General features: G+C 37.2%; 5 protein-coding genes across 5 annotated transcripts; 4 read left to right on the top strand and 1 right to left on the bottom strand.

The window, feature by feature from the left end:
- The first annotated feature begins 2,346 nt into the window (after nucleotides 1-2,346).
- Nucleotides 2,347-5,535, top strand: LOC137027781 (IgGFc-binding protein). The gene is made up of 3 exons (XM_067396243.1): nucleotides 2,347-2,390; nucleotides 2,606-3,805; nucleotides 4,775-5,535. The coding sequence occupies exons 1-3, from the start codon at nucleotides 2,351-2,353 to the stop codon at nucleotides 5,218-5,220; spliced, it is 1,686 nt and encodes a 561-aa protein (XP_067252344.1). The 5' UTR covers nucleotides 2,347-2,350; the 3' UTR covers nucleotides 5,221-5,535.
- Nucleotides 5,536-8,583: 3,048 nt separating this feature from the next.
- On the top strand, nucleotides 8,584-11,265 carry rpp25l (ribonuclease P/MRP 25 subunit-like). The gene is made up of 2 exons (XM_067396228.1): nucleotides 8,584-8,812; nucleotides 9,162-11,265. The coding sequence occupies exon 2, from the start codon at nucleotides 9,178-9,180 to the stop codon at nucleotides 9,844-9,846; it is 669 nt and encodes a 222-aa protein (XP_067252329.1). The 5' UTR covers nucleotides 8,584-8,812; nucleotides 9,162-9,177; the 3' UTR covers nucleotides 9,847-11,265.
- Nucleotides 11,266-11,445: 180 nt separating this feature from the next.
- LOC137027769 (IgGFc-binding protein) lies at nucleotides 11,446-17,782 on the top strand. Its single transcript, XM_067396215.1, has 4 exons — nucleotides 11,446-11,463; nucleotides 12,646-12,769; nucleotides 13,168-14,391; nucleotides 17,193-17,782. Exons 2-4 carry the CDS (start codon nucleotides 12,730-12,732, stop codon nucleotides 17,627-17,629), a joined length of 1,701 nt encoding a protein of 566 aa, XP_067252316.1. The 5' UTR covers nucleotides 11,446-11,463; nucleotides 12,646-12,729; the 3' UTR covers nucleotides 17,630-17,782.
- A 758-nt stretch (nucleotides 17,783-18,540) lies between these two features.
- si:dkey-11p23.7 (V-set and Ig domain-containing protein) lies at nucleotides 18,541-21,123 on the bottom strand. Its single transcript, XM_067399101.1, has 3 exons — nucleotides 21,066-21,123; nucleotides 20,585-20,974; nucleotides 18,541-18,956 (listed from the first exon to the last, which is right to left on the bottom strand). Exons 1-3 carry the CDS (start codon nucleotides 21,121-21,123, stop codon nucleotides 18,541-18,543), a joined length of 864 nt encoding a protein of 287 aa, XP_067255202.1.
- A 1,072-nt stretch (nucleotides 21,124-22,195) lies between these two features.
- siglec15l (sialic acid binding Ig-like lectin 15, like) lies at nucleotides 22,196-26,170 on the top strand. Its single transcript, XM_067399091.1, has 6 exons — nucleotides 22,196-22,244; nucleotides 22,434-22,805; nucleotides 24,778-25,140; nucleotides 25,225-25,267; nucleotides 25,363-25,439; nucleotides 26,004-26,170. Exons 1-6 carry the CDS (start codon nucleotides 22,196-22,198, stop codon nucleotides 26,168-26,170), a joined length of 1,071 nt encoding a protein of 356 aa, XP_067255192.1.
- Nucleotides 26,171-26,667: the final 497 nt, after the last annotated feature.

The raw sequence follows: 26,667 nt of genomic DNA, 5'->3' as shown, positions 1-26,667 counted from the left end.
GGCTAGATTCTGGTGCATTTTTGTATGTTTACCTCTGTTGGCTGATGTCTTTCAGCTCACCATCGGCTCCATGCTGCAATTTCATTTAGGCAAATTACATAGACACCTACACTGTAAAAAATTACTGTGATTTTAACAGTAAAAGATTGTAAAAATGCTGCGGTGAAAAACTGTTAATTGGTTTACAGAAAGTTTCCGTACTATATACGGTGAATAACTGTAATAGATCTAACGGTACATTTAATGTAATTCTACGGTAAAATACCGTTAAATTCACAGTTTTTGGAAGTGAAAAATAACAATTCATTGTAAAATTTACAGTGAAAAAACGTAAATTGACATTCCCACAATTCCCTGCGTGACACTTCACATTTGATATATTTTTGTTGAAATAACTAATTTTTCTCATTTTTTTCTAATAAGTTATGTACATTAGGTTTTTATGTTACATCTAATGTTGTTAAATTAATGTTTATTGCATTTTTAAAATTTCATGCATGTTACCATGATGGTGTTTAGTGTGTGTGTGAATGACACTGTGTGCACCTTCTATATATTAGTATTGTTTTCCTCAGCTTGTGGAAAAGCTGCTTGTGATGAACTTTGATTCATCATGTGACTCATCACCACTGTGTTTGGTGACAGTCAGTGTATTATAAAGATACAAAACAGATATTAGAACTTCATTATGTTGGTAAATTAACATTATATCAGTTAATGAAATATGTTATTTTACCGTAAATTTTACTGGGATTTTTTTTACAGTGTACTGAAACCCAATGTTAAATATACATATTTAAAATGTAAAATTCACATGTAACTCCGTAAGTATGTTTACGGTTTGATGTCATTTTTACAGTATTGTTCTGGTAACCACAGCTGCCGGTATTTTTCCGTAGAAACAACGGGATTTTTTTTACAGTGTAGGCATAGTTATGTAACAGGCAGCATATTATTGAATTTTAAATGTGGTTTATAAAATCCAAAAGTGCACAAACTTTATATAATGAAAAAAACACATCTTGCTCACTTCATTTGATTCAAGAATTTGAACAATGAACATTTTAGAAGAGCAACAACATAGTGATGAAACGCTCTCTGTAGAGCAGTTTGTCCATTTAGGGCTGCTGTCGAAACATGAGGCGCAAAATAGTGACTTTATATATATATATATATATATATATATATATATATATATATATATATATATATATATATATAGTCTATTTTTTGTTTTATCTACACAGCAAAATCTCCAGAGTTAAATCAACTCTGCTCAGAGTACATATGGTCCGTCTCTAAATAGTGTTAAAATAACAATGAAGCAGAGTTAAAGTTATGAGATAATTAAGCAATTCATTAAGTGATGATTGTGCATTAGTGATGAACACCTGCTGTTAACAAGCAGAATCACTGAAGAAAAGAGAAACACAAGAACTACAACTGACTTCAGTCACAGCCTTATTAATTGCTTAATTATCTCATTAACTTTAACTCTGCTTCAGTGTTACTTTAACACTATTTAGAGAGGGACCATATGTACCCTGAGCAGAGTTGATTTAACTCTGGGGATTTTACTGGGTAATGTGCATGTTCATCATGTGACTTGTTAACATCACACGAGTGATCTTGTGTCGTACTGTTTTTATCAGTAAAACCACATTTGGCTATGTTTATGCTGTAAATAACTGTGGCAAAACAATTGCAATAACAATTGAAAACATGTTTTAAATTCTTTTTGAGCAAACCTGGTGGATGCCTACAGTATTTTAGGAATTCAAAATCATGATTTTGCATTGTGAAAGTCATTATATCAAATGAATCATGTACTTAAGTCAATGGTGTAGCCAGGATCATATGCAAATCTGAGAGAAAAACTACCATTTTGAAAGTCAAATGTGTTTGGATTAAAACAAAGGCAAAGAGGGGATACTTGGAGAGAAGAAGACTGCCGACCAAGACATCTGATACGAGTTTTTGCTGCGGTTGGGTTTAGGTCAGTAGAGCAGGCAACTTGTGTGGATAATTGTTGGAGTATTTAACTACAATGTTTCTGCAGAGAAATATATTTGCCTTATATGAAATGTAGAGAAATTCTTAAGGCATAAAAAAGACAACTTTTTTGTTGTCTAATGGTCTTTTACTTGATTATCTTTAGATACTTTTTGACATCCTATGGATTTTTAGAATTTTTTGGTCATCACTTTAATTTACTTTGTTCTAATTAGTTGCTTTTTGACAGGATTCTGTGTTGCATGTAATCAAAAAAATTCAATTTATCTATACACATTGTATATTTTTCTGTTATTCTTCTTTTTGTCTTTTCTTCCAGCAAGTTTAAGCCATAATCATGCTTGTTGTTCTGCTGATCATATCAATGTTTTGCCAAGGTAAGAGAAGAACTTTTACTGTCCTTTATGATAGTGGTTTGGATAAAAGTGGTCAACTCAGTGAATAAATGTAATACAAATTTACTGATCTGGTTTCTCCCAGATTGGGCAGTTTTTGTTGTACTCTTCTATACTACCTGAAAAAGTTATTTAAGTTTTATTTTAAGTTATTTGGGATGCAGTATAGCTCATGTACAATGAACATTTTATTTAAGGTCTTACAGTAGTAAGCTATGGAGACAACTTCATCACTGCCTTTCCGGAGAACCTAGGTTTCTTCTTTCCGTCTTCTCTCTGGAACATACTAAAAGTCACGGCACTTCATGACAACACTAACTTCACGGTCTTCTACAAAAACACACAGAAAGTTGTACAAATCCAGCGGTCAGGGCAGACCATGATTGTGTATTTTCCAGAATCTGCTGAAGTAAATCAACTAGGCTCTTCAAACCCATCTGTAAGAATTATCAGTGACAAACACATCACAGTGGTTTCTGTAAGTAAGCGGGAAACAAGCATCCAGACCAATGTCGTCCAGCCCACGGTAAACCTTGGTACAAACTATATGATCCCTATGCTGGATTACCCAGAGTATCTTGCATCCTTCAACCTACCTAGTCTTGTCAGTACAACCATGAGATACAGCTCATTCAAGTTACTCATTATCAATGCGGTGGACAGTCAAAACAGCATCACTATAGTCAAGCAAACATCAACAGATGTTCAAGAAGAGACATTCAAAATCGACTCTTATCAGCTGGTCCAGCTTCAGACCAACGGTTCCGTTCTGAGGGTCAAATCTAGCAAAGAAGTAGCTGTGATTTTGACCCACCCGTGTGTGGAGACTGCAGACTGTAACTGTAACATGGTAATGAATCAGATTCTTCCCACAAAGTTTCAGGGTCGGAGCTTTATCATACCTTCCATTTTCAACGTGGCAGAGACCCGGTTACTTGTGCTGTCAGAAAACTCGTCTTTGCTACTTCACGATGGTAACCAGATACAAGCTACTTCCTCAGCTCTTCTGCCATTTTCAAACCTGGAGACATCTCAAATGGTAAATTCTTCAGGTAGAGTGTCCCTCAGACTTGTCAGTCCAGGCCTCATTGTGGAATTGATCCCAGACACCATGTTTTTTGCTTGCTACCTGCTGCAGTTTAATTCAATTAATGGCAAGGCTGTGGTGATAGCTGAAACAGACAGCAAAGATGATGTGCGCACACATAAAGGATTGCTTTCAGCATCTGAATGGACTGCAATTGCTGGCACAAAGTTCTCTTCGACTGTAGTAACTATACCAGACCTCAGGGCCACAGTCTGGCATCCGACTTCAAAGATTGCTGTTTATATGTTGGAATACAAGTCTGAAAAAGTAGTTTTTGGAGGCCCAGCTATACCCATCAATGAAAAACCAGGTAAAAGATCTTGATCTATCTATCTATCTATCTATCTATCTATCTATCTATCTATCTATCTATCTATCTATCTATCTATCTATCTATCTATCTATCTATCTATCTATCTATCTATCTATCTATCTATCTATCTATCTATCTATCTATCTATCTATCTATCTGTCTATCTATCTGTCTATCTATCTGTCTATCTATCTATCTATCTATCTATCTATCTATCTATCTATCTATCTATCTATCTATCTATCTATCTATCTATCTATCTACCTGTCTGTGTGTCTGTCTATCTATTTATCTATCTATCTGTGTCTATCTATTTGTCTGTCTGTTTATCTATCTATCTATCTATCTATCTACTTGTCTGTCTGTCTATCTGTCTATCTATTTGTCTGTCTGTTTATCTATCTATCTATCTATCTAGCTGTCTGTGTCTGTCTATCTATTTATCTATCTATCTGTGTCTATCTATTTGTCTGTCTGTTTATCTATCTATCTATCTATCTATCTATCTATCTATCTATCTATCTATCTATCTATCTATCTATCTATCTATCTATCTATCTATCTATCTATCTATCTATCTATCTATCTATCTATCTATCTATCTATCTATCTACCTGTCTGTGTGTCTGTCTGTCTATCTATCTGTGTCTATCTATTTGTCTGTCTGTTTATCTATCTATCTATCTATCTACAAACCTGATTCCAAAAAAGTTGGGACACTGTACAAATTGTGAAAAACAGAATGCAATGATGTGGAAGTTTCAAATTTCAATGTCTATCTATCTGTCTATCTGTGTGTGTGTCTCTGTCTTGTTAGCTTAACAAAAATTTGAGCTAAAATTACTGTTATATGATGTTAGTTCTACTTCTGTACATTCAGATTTGAATTGCAATTCTGAATCCTGTTTGGTAAATGCAAGGCATGTAATTGTGAAAGTAAAAATGTTCATTTATTCATGCATTCAGATCTTCACGGCTGTATGTTGGTTCCTGGAGCATTTTCAGTTGGACGTGACCCTCTGAATTGGATGGAGTCACGTGAGTACTGCATGAATAATGGAAATCAGCTTGCCTGTCCTGTAAGCAAAGCCGTCCTGCAGGACATGGCTGATAAACTGACCACAGAGGACGGGCATGGCTGGATAGGTCTCCGCCGCAGTCTGTTAACTACAGAGTGGTACTGGCAGAACGAGCATGAACCCCCAACTAATGTCAGTTACGTTCACTGGGATGACGGGCATCCTTTGGACCCTTTGAAGGGCTTATGTACTTCAGTTTCCCTGGACTCTAAAAATGATTTCAAATGGCACAGTGCTCGTTGCTGTGATAAAAAGAAGCCTGTCTGCTACAAAAGGCCAGCATACCTCAATCCTTTACAAGATTGGCTTAAAGACATTTTTCCTTATGTTTAGTGCTTATTAGTAAAGTGCTATTCTTCAGGATCATTAAGTTTATTTTGTATCACCACCTGCATATCTGTATTTTTAAATAAATGTCATTTGTCTTTATACTAGATTTATGTTAGATGCATAATAATATTAAATAAGGCTAATGACTTTTTTGAAATCATGTCAAGCAGTTGCATTGATACCATAAATGAATGGAAATGTTTTAAAACATTCAAACTGATCCTGAATTAAACTGTTTTCAACTTAGCTCAGATATCAACTCAAATGGAAGCAGGAAGATCCTGGAGTCACATCAACAATAAAATGTAATTAAAATTCTTTAAAGCATGACATTTGGTTCCAGTCATGAGTTGTAATGCATTGTACTTTTTAAAAAATGTATGCAGTCTTTATTTGTGCCTGATTAAATATTAATTCACCACTTATTTACAATATGGGACATCTTCTTTATGCTCAAATGAAATGGGGGACTGATGAAATAATATCACATAGCATACATATCTAAGCATGTAGTGACCAATATAATCTACTTCATGTACTGTAGCAAATTGCTGTATCTAGTGTCCATAAAGAAAATCTGTGAATATGCATATTGCCATGTGCAAACAGACATTTTCTCAGGCCTGATGTGAACTGAATCTGACGCTGCAGGACTGCAAACTGCATGAATCAAATTTATCGCTTGACGAGCTTAATAGCTCTAATCTCACACTGTAGGATGTAGAACCATTAATCAGCCTATTTATGACTTTAATAACTGTAATCATCCCTTACTGGCATTGTTCTGTATGCTTGAACCTAAATAATTTACGGGTGTCAGGGGTTCAGGGGTGTCCAAACTCGGCCCTGGAAGGCCACTGTACAGCAAAGTTTAGCTTCAACTGGCCTCAACACACCTGACTGGAAATTTCTAGTATGCCTAGTAGACCTTGACCTAGCTGGTTTAGGTGTGTTTATTTGGGGTTGTTGCTGAACTCTGCAGGATGGTGGCCCTCCAGGAGCAGGATTGGACACCCCTAGCCTAAGCCTTGGAAGAGAAAGACAGTTTGAGGGATGTAAAATGAGAATTTGCTCCTTTATTCATTTTTGTTACACACACACACACACACACGTTTGTTTTTGTGAATTGTGGGGACTTTGCAAGGCCGCAATGCATTTTATACTGTACAATCCGTAATTTCTATCCCCCTACCCTACCCCTAACCCTAAACCCAACCATCACAGGAAACTGTGCACACCTTTATTTTCTCACAAAAACATCATTTAGTATTTTTATTAATTAATTTACATTGTGGGGACCGGTGGCTGGTCCCCATGATGTAGGTGAACTCAGGTTTATATTACTTCGTGGGGACATTTCCCCACAATGTAATATAAACAAAAGCACGCACACACACACACACACACACACACACACACACACACACGTTTGTTTTTGTGAATTGTGGGGACTTTCCATAGACTTCAATGCATTTTACACTGAACAAACTGTACATTCTATCCCCCTACCCTGCCCCTACCCCTAAACCTAACCCTCACAGGAAACTGTGCAAACTTTTACTTTTTCACAAAAACTCATTCTATATGAGTTATAAACCCATTTACATTGTGGGGACCGCTGGCTGGTCCCCACGATGTAGGTGAACTCAGGTTTATATTACATCATGGGGACATTTGGTCCCCACAATGTAATATAAACAAAAGCACACACACACACACACACACACACACACACACACACACACACACACACACACACACACACACACACACACACACACACACCATTATGTTAAAAAGTCAGAGTTGAATAAAATGTTTCAAAACTGTTTTGTTTTTGTTTCTGTTTGTTATAATCCTTATTTCACAATGTTACATCTCACCCTGCTGGATATCATAATGTTACATCTCACCCCAGGATCTGTTACAATTCACCCCATAGCCTGGGTTAGACATTTTACTGCCCATGTTTAAACATTTTACTCCCCATGTTTGTAACTAAACCACACATTTTCTGTTTGTGCAACAAATATAACAGCTATGTCAAAGCTGACACTTGTAACTAATCACATTTTGAAGGCACTGGCTTAAAAGAACTTCAAGATACAGACAGAAATGTCAAAAATGTTACAAACATCCCCGGCCTCCCCTACCTGAGGGTAAATTTGTTGTGCAGACAGGAGATTCAGCAATAGACATTCATAAAATATAAAAACATGCATTAAAACATCTACTAATATAACATAATATATATATATATATATATATATATATATATATATATATATATATATATATATATATATATATATATATATATATAAAAACTCCTAAGAAAAAAAGTCAAGGCAAAGCGCGCACACGCACGCACACACACAGGTACACACAAGCTATCCCCTCAAAAGTTTAATTGCAGTGCACCCAAAATGAAAATTCTGTCATCATAGGCTTGAATTTCTTTCTTCTGCTGAAAAAAAGAAGATATGCAGAATGTAGGTAACCAAACAGTTGATAGGTCACTCCCATTGCCTTCAATATGGGGACTGCAGATAAAGACAATTTATATTCATAGGCATCCAAAGCAGCCGATCACACCGTGTCTACACCAGACGCGACCGTTGTGTAGACATTGACTATAATGGGTTCTATTGTCTTTTGACGCGTCGCGCCGCGCCGCGCCGCTCGCCTCCGTAGACACGGTGTCAGTATCATAAAAAGTATGAAAACATGAATACACTTTTGGTACTTACGGTTGGTTGAACTTTCGATTGATTTCCAACCTTATTGAATCTCAGTCAGTTCTGTGATAACTTCCTAATTCTGAACGCTCGATGGCGCTGTGTTCTTAGAAATGAATGAATGAACGATAAATAGCTAAATATCTTATAAATCACTCTTCTTGAAGGAGCAGCAGAAAAATAAAGATAAATTAATATGTAATTCATACAAAGTCTAAATGTGGGGATTTATTTGTTTACTGGTAGATTTAGCGAGATTTATGGATTTTAAATTTTAAATCATAAAATAAAATGGAGAATTTAAGATAATAGGCTATAATATTGTTCTCTACAATTCGAGAGATTGTCCTGAAGAGATTATTCTTCTCATACCATTGCATAAGATTGCTTGTTGATATTTAATTTGGCCTACTCCTTCAAAAAATATGAATGCATATAATAAGAAAAGAAAGAAATAATTGTATATTAATAGGCAAAAATCCATGACATAATTATTATGTTATATGAAAATGATTTTTCTTTGGGTCATGATTTGATTATTTAGTTAAAACATTTGTTCTAAAATTACTAAATAAAAAAGAACTACACTTCCCATGAACGTTTGCGGCACTTTACGGCAGAGCTGACGTCACACGCTGTTACATGTGGATAAGCGATTTGTAGCATAACATTTGAATTTCGTGAACCAGTTGTTTTAGTTGTAGACAATTAATTAATTGTTTAAAAAAAGCCTGTCGATGCTAAGCTGCCACAGTTCAGTCATATGGAACGACATAAACACGCAATTATTTAGAAAAACAGCTGCAGCTATCTGAACGTGCTAGCCAGATCGCTACCTGCTAGCACAGGAAACGAAAGTAAGTTTATTAAAATATTTTTTCATGTGCCACTCTGAATAATGATGCTGTTTTCGATAACATATAATGCCTAGCTGTCATTTATTAAAATCATCCTTGTTTTGAGGACTCTGCCGCAAAGATATGATAATGTATTCATTTTAATTTGGAAAATTATTTTTAATTCTAAGTGGATATGGGGGTCTTTGAAAATACGTTATTGGTAAAGAAAATGCACTTTTACATTTGTGCATATAGTTACTAATATAGAATTAATTTTTTTCAAAACAAACTTAATATACATATGAACCACAATACATTACATAATACATTTTTACACAATACATTTTGCCCTTTTTAATTTCCACAGGTGAAGGCCAAACATCATGGAGAACTACAGAAAAGCACGCACAGTTGAGCAGCCCTGCCCGTGTCCGTTCCCCGACCTGCCCAGCAACACTCCTGAAGTTCGAGTGAAGGATGGCAGCAAAGTCCGCAACCTGATGAGGTTTGCTTTAAGCCGTATGGAGGAGAAAGCACCTTCAGCAGATAATCCAGGCACCAATGAAGGGTCAGAGGTGAGCGCTGGGTCGGGGGAGAATCTGTGCCGCCAAATCATGTTCACAGGTGTGGGTCAGAGCGTGGCTAAAGCCATCACGTGCGTGGAGATCCTGAAACGCCGTGTTCGCGGACTGTACCAGCATACCAAGCTGGCCTACCGCACGGTTCAGGAGGTCTGGGAGCCCCTGGAGCCAGAGGCCGGGTTGGACAGTCTCACAGTCAGCAGAAATGTACCGAGTGTGTGGGTTCTGCTCTCCAGAGACTCACTTGATAGTAACCAGCCGGGTTACCAAGCGCCAGGTTCTTTTGATGCCTTTTGGGCTCAGGCTCTCAAAGAGGAAGCGGCAACCCTGAGACATGAACAGAGAAGGAAGAGGGGAGGAACAGGAACTGGAAGGGCAGAAGGGGCTGGCAGAGGAAAGGGTCCGCGCAAGCAACCGGGCCGACCTGGAGGAACACGTAAACCTTTAGGTCATGCAGGGGGTGGGCAGTAATGAATGAATGTTGCAACTTCCTGCTACAGCCGTAGCTTGGCTTATATTGACAGACACATTTTGATGGGGAATATCCAGTGCCATATCTAATAAGCAGATTCTTGTGATTGTCTGTCATAAAATAGTTGTTCAGTACCTGAACAGTTCACCTAAAATAAAAATGATTGTTTTGACAAAATCATTAATTCACCCTCATGCCTTTAAAACTTATTTGTTGTATTTTTTTTCTTCTTGTGGACACAAAAGATGAATTTTTGAAGGGTTTTTATGCAGCTCTTCTTTCCATACTACAATATTCAGTTGTGATCATGTTTGTCAAGCTCCTTGTGCACTATAATCCCAGTCTTTTTAAGCCAGAAGTTTTCAATTAATAGTGACTTGGAATATAACACACATGATTGGATTAAAGAATGGACCACTTTTATAATGTATTTTTGAGCTTTTCAGATTTGAGGGTGTGTAAATCGTGACCATTTTTTCCATTTTTTTTGGTTAACTATTCCTTTAAATACATTAGACAGATAGGCAACAACATTTTCAGATTGAAGTATTGTGCCAAAGAGACTAGAATTAAGTATTCTCCTTTTTTATACAATAGCATGTTTTCAGTTAAAATACCTTATTGTAAAAACAATTATTCTGTAGGTTTCTTTAGAGATTATATTTGTTAACTTTTTTTTTCTCCAGCATATATGGTATAATTTGTTTTAAAAATGAAAAAATGTTAGAAATGTATAGATTGATCCAGATTGTTTAAATAGGCAAAATGATTCTTTTTTTTTTTTTCAATTTAGAGGAGTTCTTCAGAAAGCAATTCAGCCATATTGAAGTAAACAAACCCTATTCATTTGATCTTTTTTTATATTTTTGCCGATTTGATTAACAGATGAAGTACCAGGCAAAGTTTTTCATATCAGAAGAATGAAAATAGGACTATGTCATCTTTTGCTACTAACATCTTCATTATTTTATGCAAAGGAAAGGAAATTGTGTATTTTGAATACCAAATATGTCAGAAAATACACAAATTTGGGACTCTGACCAAATGCCAATGTTTTTTTAGTGGCACAGGTCAGAAAGTCTGAAGGCATAGACGTTGTATTGGGAAATGTTTATATATATATATATATGTATTAGTTCAAATGGAAAACATGTTATTTGTACAGATTTGGGCATATCAGCAGCAGTCAAAGCAATACATTAATTTCATAATTTTTTCCCAGCATAGACTGTTTACTGGAGTAAATATTATGTATTCTTTAGGAAATTTCTATTTTGTGAAATCCAGAAAAGAAAAGTTCAAACAGCTGAATTGAAAGTTGTGATGTGTGAATACAAATAATGGTCAGTTCTGTGGCAGAAAACAATGTAAAATTGACTGTTTTGGAACTGAATTATTTTGAGTGAATAAAGTGTGGATTCCTCTGAAGGTGTTGGTTGATTTTTGCAATTGTTATATGAAACTTGTTGATCTTATGCCACAAACCTTTCCAGCATCTTATGCAAAATCACATGGGGAGAGGAAAGGATTTTTGAATGTCAAATGTTCTTTTACTGAATGAAGAGAATGCACGGCTTATTCTGTTCACAGAGGAAGAACGCTGCTCAAGATTTAAGGTAGGATATATTTTTTCATTACATTTGAGTCAATAAAAATGCATAAATATTTCTGAATGTTCTTCTTTCAAAAGTGGTCTAGCACTATAACAATATGTAGACTAGTATTTTTCTTCAGAAGGGAATTTATCTAATTCAAGGCTATGCAGAATAATTGGATGTGATCATTATAAACGCTTGTAAATTCTATAGAAATACCAAGAATTTAAGCATATGACAAATCAGTTTATTGGATGAATAAAAAGCTTTAACATAGCCTATTAACGGATATCAAATGGTTTTGTTTACTGTTTAATACACTTTGTATGACATTATATAACCTTTATTTAATGTGCGACTGCTCAATCTAGAGCTGCTCAACACGTTTGCTGAAGAGTGAACTATTAATGTTGTTTATCTTCAGAATTATGTTTCATATATTCTTCTTGATAGCTATAAAATGTCTTTTTGTCTGTTTATTAATTCATTTTAATTTTCTTGCTTGTTGAGTATAATAATTTCAATGCCATCTGAACACATCCAATGACTCTAGTCTTAGATGTGCATGTATGTCTGCAGATATATATATATATATATATATATATATATATATATATATATATATATATATATATATATATATAAATATTTCTATTTCAAATAAATGCTGCTCTTTTGAACTTTCATCAAAAAAATCCTAAAATAATGTCACTTTCCCCAAAAAAAAAAAAAAAGCAGCACAACCGTTTTCAACAATATGTTTCTTGAGCACCAAATCAGCATATTATAATAATTTCTGAAGGGCAATGTGACACTGAAGACTGCTAAAAATTGCCATCATAATAATCAAGTTTATTAAAAAAAAAAAAAAAGTAAAATACAAAAGATTAGTTTTAAATTTTAATAATATTTAACATTACTTTTTTTTTTTTTTTTACTGATTTTTTTTTAACCAAAATGTAAACATTAAAAAAATTGCAAATGAAAGACAAAACTTATTGAAAGCAGGTATTTTACATAGTAGTCTTGTTTCTTCATTAGTTTGACTTAACTGTAACCAGAGCCTCCTCAGTGGAAAAATATGATATATTGTCTTCTTTTTGTCTGCATGTGAATTTTGTACAGTAAACACACTGGAGTGTTCTTAACAAATACACAAAATAATTATTCACTTCCATTTTTTTCCTTTTTTTTTTTTTGCAGCTCAGCACAAAGCGGTGCCTTACCAAGCTGAAACCAGTTTCACTAGTCACTCAACGAGGAGCTGCATAGGCAGAATACGCAGTCATGTTGACTGTTCTTTTGACCATTTTAATGTTTAGTCAAGGTAAGTAACTATTTAATGTGATCACTAAGGATGCACTAATACCAATTCAGGTCAGTAAACAGTTTAAACTCCAGAAGATGTTTTTTTTTTTTTTTTTTTAAATCAAACTGATTGTGTTCAAGTCATACCCTTCGATGTTACAAATATTACAATTGGCAGTCTTTCTTTTTTTTTTTACCATGTTTAAAAAACACTCATATCTTTGCCATTTTCAAAGTGTTCATTTCAGTGTTCTCATTGACATGATAATGATGATACTGATTAACCCTCTATTATCAACTAGATATGAGTGCAACAAGAGTAGTATTAATGCATCAGTAGTGATTGTCATTGGCTGAAAATAAACTAAATAGCAAAACAACAAAACAAACATGATTATTGGGCTGTTCCACATATAGGGCTTTCAATGGACAGTCGTGGGATGAGTTTCATCACTGCATTCCCTGAGAATATTGCTGTTTATTATAAAAAGACCATTAACCTACTCAAAATCACCACCCTCCACCCAAACACTAAGGTCAGTGTCACCTCTATAGCCACCGGCATCGTCAACACCAATGAAAGCCTCAGAAATGGGACCATTTTGACAGTGAATTTGACAAAAGAGGATGAAGAATATCAGTTTATATCTTCCAATAAGTCGTTTCGAATCACCAGTGATAAAAACATCACAGTTCTTTCTGTGAGTGGATGGGAGGGGAGATTCCAGTCTAATGTTGTCCAGCCTGAACAAAATCTTGGAACGGTGTATCAGGTCCCTGCTCTGAATTACACCAAGATAGCCACGTCCTTTAGCCCTTTAATAACATCGGAGGGTGGATTTCTCTTTTTTAGGCTGATGATTATCAATGCAATGGACAAAGTCAACAATGTCACCATCAAACAGGTTGACGAAAGAGGTCAGAGCAAGGCAGATAACATAACGCTCGGTCCTTACAAGCTTTTTCAGATTCAGATTAATGGGACGGTGAGAGAAATAAATGCAAATGACAAAGTGGCTGTACTTTTGACCCATCCGTGCTTTGACAGCAAAAACTGCTCCTGCAACATGGTGGTGAACCAGCTCAAACCACCAGTGATTGACGATGAAAAGATTCCAGCCAGATTCCTCATCCCCCCTATCTTCAGTGCCAAACAGCTACTTGTGACAACAAATCAACCCTTCAAAGTCTGTCAGGGTTTATGTAATAATATTAATGGTATTTTGGTGCAAAATTCTACCGACATCCTGCCATTATTCCCAAATTTTACAAATGCGTCCGTCATTTCTACCAACGTGCATGTTTCCCTCCAATTAATCAGTCCTGGACTCATTCTGGACCTCATTCCGACAAGCATGTTCTCTGGCTGCTATCTGTTAGGTTTTAATTCCTCACGCAGTGGGGCTTTGGTGATTGCTAATACATCCAGGACTGATGGTGTGAAAATAAATGATCAGCCTTTGCCTTCACACATCAAATGGAATGTTCTGAATGGCACAGAGTACTCTTGGGCTCTGGTGGAGGCACAAGAGATAGGCACTATCTGGCATCCTACTTCAAAGATTGGTGTGTATATGATAGAACTCTTGGAGTCCAACAATATCTATGGGAGCCCAGCAATAGCTATAAATATGGACACAGGTAAGAATCGTCATGCTTAACCATAAAAATTGTATTCTACACATATTTACTATGACTGTCAATTGATGATTAACTTATACTAGATGAAAAAGATGATATAAATTTATGACCCGGTTTCACAGACAGGGTTTAAGGCAGGAACACACCAAGCCGACAGTTGGCTGTCGGGCAGTTTTTCTTTGTCGGCCGACTAAGTTTTCTCAGTGTGTTCCGCACCGTCAGCTGAAGTTGGTCCTCGTCGGCTTTTTTTCCACCGATTCGAAGGCTGCGTCCGAAAACCTAGGTAGCTGTCTTGCTGCCTCGCTGTCTTATAAGAGAATGACTTGTACGGCAGTGTTTATGCATGAAGGTACCTCACGAAATTGATTTTGGACAGACTTCTGAGGCAGCGTAATAGTTTAATGATCTACAGCAATATAGCGCGAGCTTTGGTGAAAACTAAACAAATATTGAATTATTACAGTAGTAATTTCTTGATAGAAATTATATCAAAATTGAAATATGTTGATCAAAATCGTACATTTATACACAAATTGAGCAGTAAATGCAACTTTCGGACGCCATCTTTATTTTTCTAGCTCAACTGTCACAGAATGGAAAGCACAGGATTGTGGGACATCAAAGGCAGCTAAGGATACATCCATGCTTCCTTCAAAAATCGATCTGAGGAAGTAAAGCTAACATTTGGATTCGGTTGTGCCTTGATGCCTTACTACCTTGAAATGTGTCCTCAGAAGGCAGCATTTTCCAGTTTTCGGACGCAGCTGAAATGTTGAATCGGCGTTGGAGCTTGTCGGTCCGTCGGGCCATCTGATCATTCTGATTGGCTGTTCAGATACTGCCACCCGTTGGTACGGAAAGGATTTCATCTCACGCAGGTGCAGAACGGACATGCTACTTGGCCGTCGGCTGTTTAGCGTCGTTTTGGTGTGTCAGGGCAACTTCGGACACAGACGCTGCCGACGTGAGTCAACCCCGCAGTCTGCTTTTGTCGCCACTAGTTCATCGGCGTCGGCTTGGTGTGTTCTGGCTTTTAGACCAAGCCAGGATTAGTCTTTAGTTCAATTAGGGTATTTAAGGGTGCTTTCACAATTGGTTCGATTGCCTGGACCGAACCAGAGTTCGATTGCTCCGCCCCCTGCCCCCGCTGTACTGTGTTCATATTTTATTATTTGGGTCCGACCTGCAGTTCGTTTGCGTCATCAAACTGTTTACTGCATTGCTTAGTAACGACGGCGCAGGAGAAGGCGCCAAAATGCATAACGTTGCTCTCCTCACTTTTATAATTTTGTTTTTGAACCGTTGGTCTTGTTTCCAAAGCTTCAGTACATAATGGCACTTACTTGCGCCTATCTGCCGCGAATGTAGAACACTTTTTATCATGACCAAAGATTGAGCCCATACATGTGTACTGAGTTTAGAGAAAATATCTCATTCCATTCAAGGGTTATAGCCATTTTAGTAAAATTGGCTCTGCCCATTTCGAACTTTTTGGCGCCCCTTTAGCCGGGCACACATTTAACGACTAAGACTGTGTTCAACAATTTCAACACCGACTGTAATTGCCGACTGAACGGCACTGGCTCTGACTGGATGCATTTTAGCGCGAAGTATCAATTTACATTCATAATCGGCCTTACAATCCTTAAGTGTGTGCGCAGCATAAGGCAAGCAGAAATGAGATATAAATCTCTCTATTATTTGATAAAAGCATACATTTTTATCAAATAATACGGCATTAATAGCGGTTCACTTCCGCGATTTGGTACATTTGCGTTCATATCAGCAACGAACCAAACGTGGTTCGCACCCTAGTTCAGAAGACAGTGTGCGCACCAAATGTGCTAATGTGAAAGCACCCCTAGCTTTTAAAAACGTACCTTAGGAAAAAAAAACATTACTGGTGTGCTTGAGACAAAACAATAGCACAAATTTGGTTCAATTAAGGGTGCGTTCACACTTGTCATGTTGGGTTTGATTAAAATGAACCCTGGTGCGATTGCTCTGTTTGACCACTTAAAAGATGTGTCTTGGTCCGCTTCCAAACGAACTCTGTCGTGGTTGGAATGATATATGATCGCAACACAGATCAAAGACATGTAAATGAACCAAAAACAGGAAGATGAGACCCTAAAAAGGACAGAATCTTCACGCATGTCGGTTTTTTCTCTTCATAGAGCGAGTTTGCCCATCACAGGCATCAGATGTGCGTCGCCACACAGCAGATCGTTTGTGTGTGACGGAGGGAGTCCCGCTGCTGTTTTGAATCCTTTACACATTTTATAAGCTCTTCACAAGTTCCCAGCTGGCCAAAATACCATTATATGCAGGCTACACACACACACACACACACACACACACACACAACAAGCGCATTTATCTCAGAACTCAGCATTGTTTTGGTTGTTTAAGTTCCATCTCAAAATAGAAAATACGTCATAAAATCCAACCAATCAGGTTGTGAATGTATCCCCATGCCTTTAGGTTCGGTATATTTTGGTTCGGTGATAAATTGCAAATCTGAAAGCTAATGGACAAGGACTAAATGTTTTTTGTTTTGTTTTTTGGTCCGGACCAAAAAAACAAAACAAACGAACCGAAATACAAGTGTGAATCCAAAGATACTTCAGTACTTTCAGTTAAAACAGCTTTAGTCTAGGACTAGCTTAAGCCTGGTCTGTGATACCGGGGGAAAATATAACTTTATATACTTAGCAGCATGCTAAGCTATTTGGCTAATTTATCACTAGGAAAACGGTTCAATACCAAGTGAATACCAAATATTTGTTTTGTGTGTTTAGATCATAATGGGTGTCTGGTGACTCCGGAGATGTTTGTACTTGGTAAAGATGAAATGACCTGGTTCATGTCTCGTAAATACTGCTTGGAAAATGCTGATCAGCTTGCCAGGTTTGTCGCTAAAGACAACTTGGAAAAGATGGCTTCAAACATGACGCACCGAGAACCCACGGAGGGCTGGATCAGTCTGCGGCGTGCCCTGTATACAGCAGAGTGGTACTGGAAAAACGAGGACGACTTCCCATCCACTGTGAACTTCACTTACTGGGAGGATGGACAGCCTGAAAAACCTGAGAAAGGCTTGTGTGCCTCAGTTTCCCTGGACCCCAAAAAGAAATTCATGTGGAAGAGCGCACGCTGCTGTTCTAAAAAGAAACCTGTTTGCTATAACTCCCCAAAATATCTCACTTACAGAGACTGCAATACTGTAAACAACTGATGTCTTAATTGCAGTACTTGTAATGTGAGCTCCAAACATATTTTTTGCTTCCAGAACTGTATGTTTAGGGATCAATAGAGAAAATAATATAAATTTTCCTGCTCAACATTACTGTCTATATATTTATGCCCCTTTATTTGATTTAGTATATGTTATTTGGTGGGCAATGACATTAGTCTGGCTATATCATTAGCGATAGCAGTAAAAGGAAACTTTTTTTTTTTAAGGCTAAATAGAACTATTATTGGCATATTATATGTTAGTGTTCAAGTTGAGATGTATTTTGAGGTGTATTAAGGCTAGGATTTAAATAAATAATGTTAATAGAATTAAAATCAGTCCTATGCTTTTTTTTTTTTTTTTTTTTTTTAAATACAAAATAATATTTATTTGCTATTAATTAATAAAGTCAGTTCAAATTGCCTTCAAATTCAACACAAAATCAAAATTTGCTATTTAATTTCTCACAACTGGTCTTATTTCAAATGATTCATTGGTGCATGTTATTTCAAAAAAGAAGAACAAAGCAATGATTGTTTTCGTAATTCCTTTTTCACCTGTTTGCCGTCACCAAGTCATCTTATTTTCCAACCCCAAGACAGAAGATGATGTAAAATTCTTTATCTCTTCAAACCCACAATTTCATTTTCAAATTATTTAACAGATGATTGCGTGAAGTGTTTGGATTTTATCAGTTAGTCGTCATGTAGGTTAGATGTATTAAATACACATTAAGTATTAAATAGGTCTTGATTAGATTATTCAGGTCATACAAAGATGGAAATCAGTCATATGGCTCACCGCAAAACAGGAAGTTTTATTTTAAGACCGTTATTTTTAACACATGGAGCAAGAAACGGCATTGTAAACCAGAGTGTTTTGATTATGTGAGTGTGAAATTTGTCACGTTTTCACTGGTTCACACTGCTAAACCACCTCTTGATCACCCAAGCTCCCACACCAAGAGCCAAAAGCAGCTTGGTCCCCAAGGCCAGAGCAAGAAGCAGCACAAGGAGAGAGAAAGAGCTCTTTGCGGTTAGCCTCTCTGGGCTGGGGGGCAAAACATAGAGAGTGGCTTGATCCTTCCCCAAAGAGTTCGAAGCCGCACAGATGTACTGTCCTCCAGGTTTGACGTCCAGTAGTTGGCTTGAAGTGCGGTATTGCCCGATAGCCTCCTGAGAAAGCGAGAATGAAGTATCTCCCTCTAGAACACCATCTGGTGCGATCCACTGAACATCAGGAAGAGGGGAACCCTGAACGTGACACACAGCTTTGAAGCCAGATGTTTCACTCCCCTCAGCCGACAAACTCAGGATTCGTGGTGCAGCTGGTAATTTAGCGATAAAAAAAAGCCTGTCAGAATTTAAGATTTTACTCCCTTTCAATGCATGAATTGGAGTTTGAATTCTATTGGCCAAACCCCATAGAAACTGAATTGGAATTTAAAAGGATGTTGACATTTTACATTTTACATTTATGCATTTGGCAGACGCTTTTATCCAAAGCGACTTACATTGCCTTATACTATACATTTGTATCTATGTGCAATCCCTGGGATCAAACCCATGACCTTGGCATTGTTAGTGCCATGCTCTAACCACTGAGCTACAGGATAGCCTGTCATTTCCATCTTTGTTGAATTTACTGAATTGCTACAGAAATTAGTATTTTAGCACTTCATCATCCTGAAGTCAGTATTTTTTTCTAAATTGGTTTTTGGTTAAATGCCTGAAATAAGGTCTGTGGTTAACATAAGCTCAAGATATTTTCATGTTTTATGCTACAACATAAAATACATCCGTAATAACCCACCTTTTTTTTTTTTTTTTTTTTTTTTTTTTTTTTAACATTTATATAGTCTAAATTTACCTTTTCTTTCATTCAGGCTTCATAAAAGTTGTTAATTTGTGAAGATTATCTTGAAAACAAAACTTTTAAAAGTCATACAGTTTTGTGGGTCACAGAACTTATGTTCTGCAAAAATCCAAAAGCCAAAGGAAAAATCCTATAGGGTGTTTGTTGATAGAAAATAAAATTCTATGATGCTAACTTCTGGGTTGGCCTACAAAAATACATAATTACTGCAGAGCTCTATTACAATAAACTCAACAGGCATTCAGAGAAATGAGTGCTCTCAAAGTCCTTTTAAGTCATTTCATTTGGTGGCCATCTTTGAAACGCCTCTCGGGCATGCAAGTGCAGCTCCTATCTCTTTGAATGGGGAAACATCAAATTCCCCAAAAGTGTTCTCCAAGCTTTCGATTAAAATTCATATTTGAAATAATCTATGAAATCTGACAACAACTGTCTCATAAATTTTGTTTCTAAACATTTGAATCATGACAAAAACAGCATTTTTCAGGCTAGATCAAGATAATGCACATGCGCAGTCCTAAGCGCGCGTCTGACTCTTACTATAGGAACTAGAGCTTCTAATGGCAGCTGCAGTGACGCGACGACTTTAACAACTTTACCTTATTTAGAAGGCAGGTGTTATTCCGACATATTGTGCATTGCACTTTCTCCCAATCATGATAATACGAGCTCACAGTCTTTCAATATATAAAGTCTTTGGGGCTCTTCCACCTTGGTCAAGTCCATTATTATTTATGTTTTAAACTGGATACAGTTTATAATTGGTTGGGGTTAGGACTATGCTTGACAGAAATGTGACCCTGGACCACAAAACCAGATATAAGGGTTAATTTTTTGAAATTAAGATTAAGATTAAGATTTCCATTGATGTATGGTTTGTTAGGATAATATTTAGCCGAGATACAACTATTTGAAAATCTGGAATTTGAGGGTGCAAAAACATCAAAATATTGAGAAAATCAATAAGCAAAATTCTGGTCAACATCAAGATGCAGTTGTACAAAAGATTTCCTTTTCCAATTAAAAGCATGATAAGACACCAGTTGGGAATATACAGAAGTCAAATGATGTTTTTCTTACCCTCCACTCGTAGACGGGTTCCCAGCGTGTTTTCAAAGCTTGTATGGGAGTGCCCCGTCAACTCTACACGGCAGAAATAGCGGCCACTATCCTTCAAGGTCACGCTGTTGATCCTGAGTGAGATGTCATGGTTTCGGTGGTTGCCCTCCAGGCGGTAGCGCTGATCCTGGTTGACTTTTGATTGGCACTGCTGGCTGTTGTTCAGGCTCGTGCAGCGGAACAAAACTGTGGCAGCCCGTCCGTAGCCCAGGGTCCACACCACATGCATGGAGGAGGGATGGGTGTGGTGTGGGTGGGTGAAAGAGCAGGGCAGCACTACCGGGTACCCCTCGATCGCCCGGACCTCAGTTGGTGCTTTCATCAACCAGCCGTCATCGTCTTTGGCTATAGCTAGAGAAAGATTTTTATAAAGCTTAAGAAGTTCAAAGCAAAAGAATTGTACTTGGTAATTCTATTTCAATTCTGATGTGAATTTTCTCACCTGCACTATGAAGGACCACCAGCAGACAGAGAGTTTTACTGAACCGTTGCACGTCCATTGCAGACATTTTGATGATTCATTATGAAAAGGAAAAAATCTTCTTGCAACATGTTCCTATTTCTGACTCACCATCACACATTACTGACTTCATGCATCCATTAATAATTTATACACTGTAAAAAAATTATTTTCATGATTTATCACATTTTTTTTTCTTTTGTCAAATCAAATTAGATATACTTAATGTGGTTCAGATAACATAATATTTTGAGTTTCTATTTATTAATCTCCTTCATTGTATTAAAGGGTTAGTTCACCCAAAAATGAAAATTCTATACTCACCCTCATGTCGTTCCAAACCCACAAGACCTCCGTTCATCTTTGGAACACAAATTAAGATATTTTTGATAAAATCCGATGGCTCAGTGAGGCCTGCATTGAAAGCAAGTTAATTTACACTTTCAAACACCCAGAAAGGTACTAAAGTTAAAACAGTTCATGCAACTACAGTGGTTAAACCTTAATGTTATGAAGTGACGAGAATACATTTGTGCACCAAAAAAACCCAAAATAACAACTTTATTCAAACACTTATGACGTAACGTTTACTGAAATCTCGTGACTTTGGTGCTCCGCACTGATTAGAAACAAAAGATTTGTAACGGTTTGAAGCTTCATGAAGCAGTGTTTTGAAATTGCCATCACTAGATATTGTTGAATAAAGTCATTATTATATTATATTTTGGCGCATAAAAAGTATTCTTGTCACTTCATAACATTAAGGTTGAACCACTGAGGGTGAGTAATTAATGACAGAATTTTCATTTTTGGGTGAACTAACCCTTTAACTCAAATTTTTAATTTCAATGAACTCAAAATTTTAAGGCAACAAGGTAAGTTAAGTTAAACCAACAATATTTCTCTCTTTCTCTCTCTCTCTCTCTTAACAAATGAAAGCAGGACCTTTCAGAAAAAAAACTACCTGCACTTACGAGTTCACTAAAAAAGGCATTTAGGAAACGTAAGCAGACAGTTCCTTGTTTTGGTCATTACTTACCTTATCTTATTTAGTCAGCATGCTTTCAGTTTAAAGTGTCTCTTTGTGAGTTCCAAGAACGTTCGATCTAAAGATGCGAGATTTTGTGTTTGGTTTCCTTACATTTATTTGTAGCCTAAAAGGTAATATTTGTTTATTTATAGACTTCTACTGGTCTAGCAGTCTAAGGAACTGCAAAGCCTTCCTCATTTTAATTTTTATAGTGTAAGAAATAATTAAAATTAAAGCAATTAATATTACTACAGATTTAGATTTCTCAAGCATCTAGTAACAAGTTATTATATTGTGTATTGATCTGTTCTCATCCGCAGGCCTAACATGTTCAGACTGGACCATGCCAGTACAGCCTAAGGTCAACGGCTCTTTGGGACAGAATGTGATTCTCCCCTGTGCCTTCACACACCCAAGACAAAATACATACACCGGTGTCATCCATGTCAAATGGATAAAGGAATCCAAAAAAGAACCAATCTTTCACTGCACTCTGGACAACAGGACAAATAGCCAAGACAGTTGCACTAATCTAAAACCATCAGAGAGGCTCTCACTTAACGGTAACCCCAGGAAAGGAGACCTTTCCTTGCGTATCAGTAATTTAGAGTTTACCGATGCTGCACATTACACCTGTAGGGTGGAGCTGGATTATATTAAATTTGGGAACCACTCAGATCTCAATATCAATGGTGAGATTTACACATTTGTAAGATCACACAAATATATAGCTATAATATACAATATATCTATGTATTTGGCTGCTTTTGGACACTTAATCGCACTTAAAGGGATAGTTCACCCAAAAATGAAAATTTGATGTTTATCTGCTTACCCCCAGGGCATCCAAGATGTAGGTGACATTTTTCTTCAGTCGATCACAAATGATGATTTTTAACTGCAACCGCTGCCCTCTGTCATTCAAATAATGGCGGTTGATGGGAACTTCATCTATAAGAGTGAATAAACCTTGCTTAGACAAATCCAAATGAAACCCTGCGGCTCGTGACGACACATTAATGTCCTAAGACACGAAACGATCAGTTTGTGCGAGAAACCGAACAGTATTTATATAATTTTTTACCTCTAATACACCACTATGTCCAACTCCGTTCATGAATCCTTTAGTGATGTCTGATCGCGCTCTGTCAACGGCAGTGATGTCTGACACTCATTGAAGTATATCCTAGACAGTAAAAGAAATGGACACATCGACCCCATTGGAACTCAATTGAGACAAGTGAAGGCCATTTTTAGCGATTTTTAGCACTTCCGTTTCTGACGTGCAGACTCAAACTAAGCTTGATGACGTCCGCAACCTGTCTGACAGATGTAAATCTTCTAGTAGCTGTGCATGCAAACTGCCATCGTTAATCTTGCAGAGACGGCGAGCTTGAGCGGGGAGTTCTTTGGCGTGAGTGAGCAGGAGTAAGTATTCTGATTAATTATTTTGTATAGTATTTTAAAATGTAATGCCAGTACGCCATATTAAGATACGAGCTTCTCCTCCTGTCTGTACGGTAATTTCTCTACTGTGCGACAGAGAGTCGAGTGGTTATGATGCAATCGTTAGCCTATTTTTACAAAAACTGTTTCTACGGGGCCATAATGTAACATAGAAGGTAATGGAGCCCTTTATACATTGTCGTGTATCTTTAGAAATAAAAAATGGACAAATGGAGTCTTTAAACGCCTCAGATGTAAAGTTATTCGCTGTCAAAGTGACGCCAAAATGAATGGGAGTCAATGGGGATGCTAACGCAAGTGAAGTTCTGCTACAAGATGGCGGTACGCGGCCGACTTCAACTTCCGGTCGACTTCCTTGGGCACTGAAGTATATGCGTGAGACATCACTGCTGTTGACAGAGCGCGATCAGACATCACTAAAGGAGTCCTGAACGGAGTTGGACATAGTGGTGTATTAGAGGTAAAAAATGATATAAATACTTTTCGGTTTCTATTACAAACCGATCGTTTCGTGTCTTAGGACATTAATGTGTCGTCACGAGCCGCAAGGTTTCATTTGGATTTGTCTAAGCAAGGTTTATTCACTCTTATAGATGAAGTTCCCATCAACCGCCATTATTTGAATGACAGAGGGCAGCGGTTGCAGTTAAAAATCATCATTTGTGATCGACTGAAGAAAAAATGTCACCTACATCTTGGATGTGCTGGGGGTAAGCAGATTTTTGGGTGAACTATCCCTTTAAGTCACACTTTTCTCTCTGGTGTAGTTCATTATGTTAACAGTAAAAATATTCCACAAAGTTTGACAACCAGAAAGTTTATTGAAAGGTGACATAGTTGCGGAAGTTACATGCAACAGTAAATTATGCATAATTACACGCAACTAACCTTAAACCAAACCTTAACCCTAATCTCAATGTGAGTACATAGTTACTTAAAATTACTCAGTACTTACTCAGTACGTTTGTTTGGTTTCATTTTTGGGTGAACTAACCCTTTAACTCAAATTTTTAATTTCAATGAACTCAAAATTTTAAGGCAACAAGTTAAGTTCAGTTAAAAAAAATTACATGCACCTAACCTTAAACCAAACCTTAACCCCAATGTGAGTACATAGTTACTTAAAATTTCTCAGTACGTCTGTTTGGTTTCAAAACACATTAAATCACTGATATCTTTTTGGATTGTCAACTGTAGCTCAGGCAAAAATCCTCAGCCTGTCCCTGGATGTAGATGCCAAAGCTCACGTTGTGACGCTGAAATGCATTGCCCAAGGGAATCCGGTTCCAGAAGTGAAATGGACCTCCTCATATGGACTGCTGGCAAATGACTCAATCAGAACTGACCTCAGGAACTACCTCAGCTCAGCCACCAGCTCATTTCCATTCTCTGACCAGGATGTGCACACTTGCCAAGCTGTGAATTCCCTGGGCCAAGATCAGATAACATTTCCACCAGATCATCCAAACTGTTCTTTTGGTCTGTTAGTAGTGACTTGTTTTCTGGGATGTTTGCTGTTTCTTGGGCTCGTGGCATTCGTTTTGGTTGTGATAAAAAGAAGTAAGTGTGATTTTATTTCTAAATATTGTTTGTGCATTTTTGGTTTGTGCAAATTCTGATGTGCTATGTGCTATTTTTCCCAAGAAAAAAAAGGACAAAGTGTGCAGGGAGTCAAGCAGCAGCAACCGTAAGAATGAATGTTATTCAATTAAACTGGCCACTGAAATAAGGAATCTAGTACAAAGCAATTTAATTTAACATAATAAATGTTTTCATTTTCAGGCATATAGGTGAACAGAAGGTTGAAACCTTTCAAGCTAATGAGACAGTATATGCCAATGTCAGCCCTTGTCCAGTTGGTGAGTATGATGATTAATAAAACCTATTTAATTGACCGTTCGCAAAGACCCGCCCGCTTAGTTACTGTTGTTTTGTCTGAATAGCCGTGGCGTTGTCACACCACACAGAGTGAAAAATGCATTGCGAAGCAAAGAAGACACTGACAACACGTCGACAGACAAGACAGAGCAGGTTACTTATGATATTAAACAAAGTCCCAGCTTTCAAATTTCAAATTTGAAAAAACGTTTTGTGGCACTTTAATATGTTGTGACAGACTGCTGTAGCGCCTCAGCTCAAGCTGCTTCTGAACTGATCATCTCTTCCTACTAGTTAATTTATAGCATCAAATAAACATGAATGAACATCAGAAGGTTGTTTAAAACGCGGAAAGACGTCAGTACACACCATTTTTCAAGTTCAAGTCCACCGAGGTTAATCTTCTAACTCCTGACTGCTTTGTCAGACAAAATGGCGGATTTGGCGTTATAATTGGTTAGATCACTTGTCAATCAAACTCTCGGCGAACGGTCAATTGCCCATTATAGTAGTATCACATAGTATTAATACACATATCTTTATAGGATGTGAAACTAGACAAGATGAAGGGTACTCAAAAGGGGTGCCACTAGAGGAGCGAAAGGTGGGACTGATTCCCGGGGCCCAGACCCACAAAAACCCCCTTCGAGGCCCCATCCAACCCCACGTCCCCCCTCCCCCACCCCCCACGTCTCCACCACCCAACCAGTGAAAAGTGAAAGGTAAGGACTATTTATGTGTAATATCATAATCGCATTGTCTTAACCAAGGGTCAGTTAAGTTGACCTTTGTGTATATATATTTTCGTAGATTTTAATGAACCAACTTTTGTTGTCAACAGACCTCAAAGAGAAATAAAACTGATTTTGAAAGAAGATATCAAATTTATCTAAAAACAGCAACATACAACAAAAAACTCTGGCCTTTAATTAGTATATGCGAATAAAGGCGCAGTTTTAAATAAAACATTTGTCTTCTTTTTTTTTTCTTTTCTTTCTTTTGTGTGTGTGTGTGTGTGTGTGAGAGAGAGAGAGATGCAGCTGTTGAAAATAAGTAGCTATTACAGGTTTTATTGCAACATGTGAGCTATCTGAGGATTAACAAAAATGTAACATAGTAACCATTTTCTTCTCTTGAACTACCAAATAACCACAGTTTGAAAGGAAAATCCCCGTGAGTATGTAGTCTACACAACGCGTGTGTGTGTGT

Source organism: Chanodichthys erythropterus, chromosome 2 (assembly GCF_024489055.1).
Source record: "Chanodichthys erythropterus isolate Z2021 chromosome 2, ASM2448905v1, whole genome shotgun sequence".
Lineage (NCBI taxonomy): Eukaryota > Metazoa > Chordata > Actinopteri > Cypriniformes > Xenocyprididae > Chanodichthys > Chanodichthys erythropterus.
The sequence above is the reverse complement of the archived record's forward strand: the minus strand, read 5'-3'. Positions and strand labels throughout refer to the sequence as shown.

Bases quoted from the DNA above. Each gene is read 5' to 3' on its own strand.
- LOC137027781 (XM_067396243.1), top strand. From the start codon at position 2,351: ATGCTTGTTGTTCTGCTGATCATATCAATGTTTTGCCAAG. The intron at 2,391-2,605 runs GTAAGAGAAGAA...ATTTTATTTAAG, and splicing joins CATATCAATGTTTTGCCAAG to GTCTTACAGTAGTAAGCTAT. The intron at 3,806-4,774 runs GTAAAAGATCTT...TCATGCATTCAG, and splicing joins ACCCATCAATGAAAAACCAG to ATCTTCACGGCTGTATGTTG.
- rpp25l (XM_067396228.1), top strand. From the start codon at position 9,178: ATGGAGAACTACAGAAAAGCACGCACAGTTGAGCAGCCCTGCCCGTGT.
- LOC137027769 (XM_067396215.1), top strand. From the start codon at position 12,730: ATGTTGACTGTTCTTTTGACCATTTTAATGTTTAGTCAAG. The intron at 12,770-13,167 runs GTAAGTAACTAT...TTCCACATATAG, and splicing joins CATTTTAATGTTTAGTCAAG to GGCTTTCAATGGACAGTCGT. The intron at 14,392-17,192 runs GTAAGAATCGTC...TTGTGTGTTTAG, and splicing joins AGCTATAAATATGGACACAG to ATCATAATGGGTGTCTGGTG.
- si:dkey-11p23.7 (XM_067399101.1), bottom strand. From the start codon at position 21,123: ATGGACGTGCAACGGTTCAGTAAAACTCTCTGTCTGCTGGTGGTCCTT. The intron at 20,975-21,065 runs GTGAGAAAATTC...ATCTTTCTCTAG, and splicing joins GGTGGTCCTTCATAGTGCAG to CTATAGCCAAAGACGATGAC. The intron at 18,957-20,584 runs GTAAGAAAAACA...CTAAATTACCAG, and splicing joins AACCCGTCTACGAGTGGAGG to CTGCACCACGAATCCTGAGT.
- siglec15l (XM_067399091.1), top strand. From the start codon at position 22,196: ATGCGAGATTTTGTGTTTGGTTTCCTTACATTTATTTGTAGCCTAAAA. The intron at 22,245-22,433 runs GTAATATTTGTT...TCTCATCCGCAG, and splicing joins ATTTATTTGTAGCCTAAAAG to GCCTAACATGTTCAGACTGG. The intron at 22,806-24,777 runs GTGAGATTTACA...TGTCAACTGTAG, and splicing joins CTCAGATCTCAATATCAATG to CTCAGGCAAAAATCCTCAGC.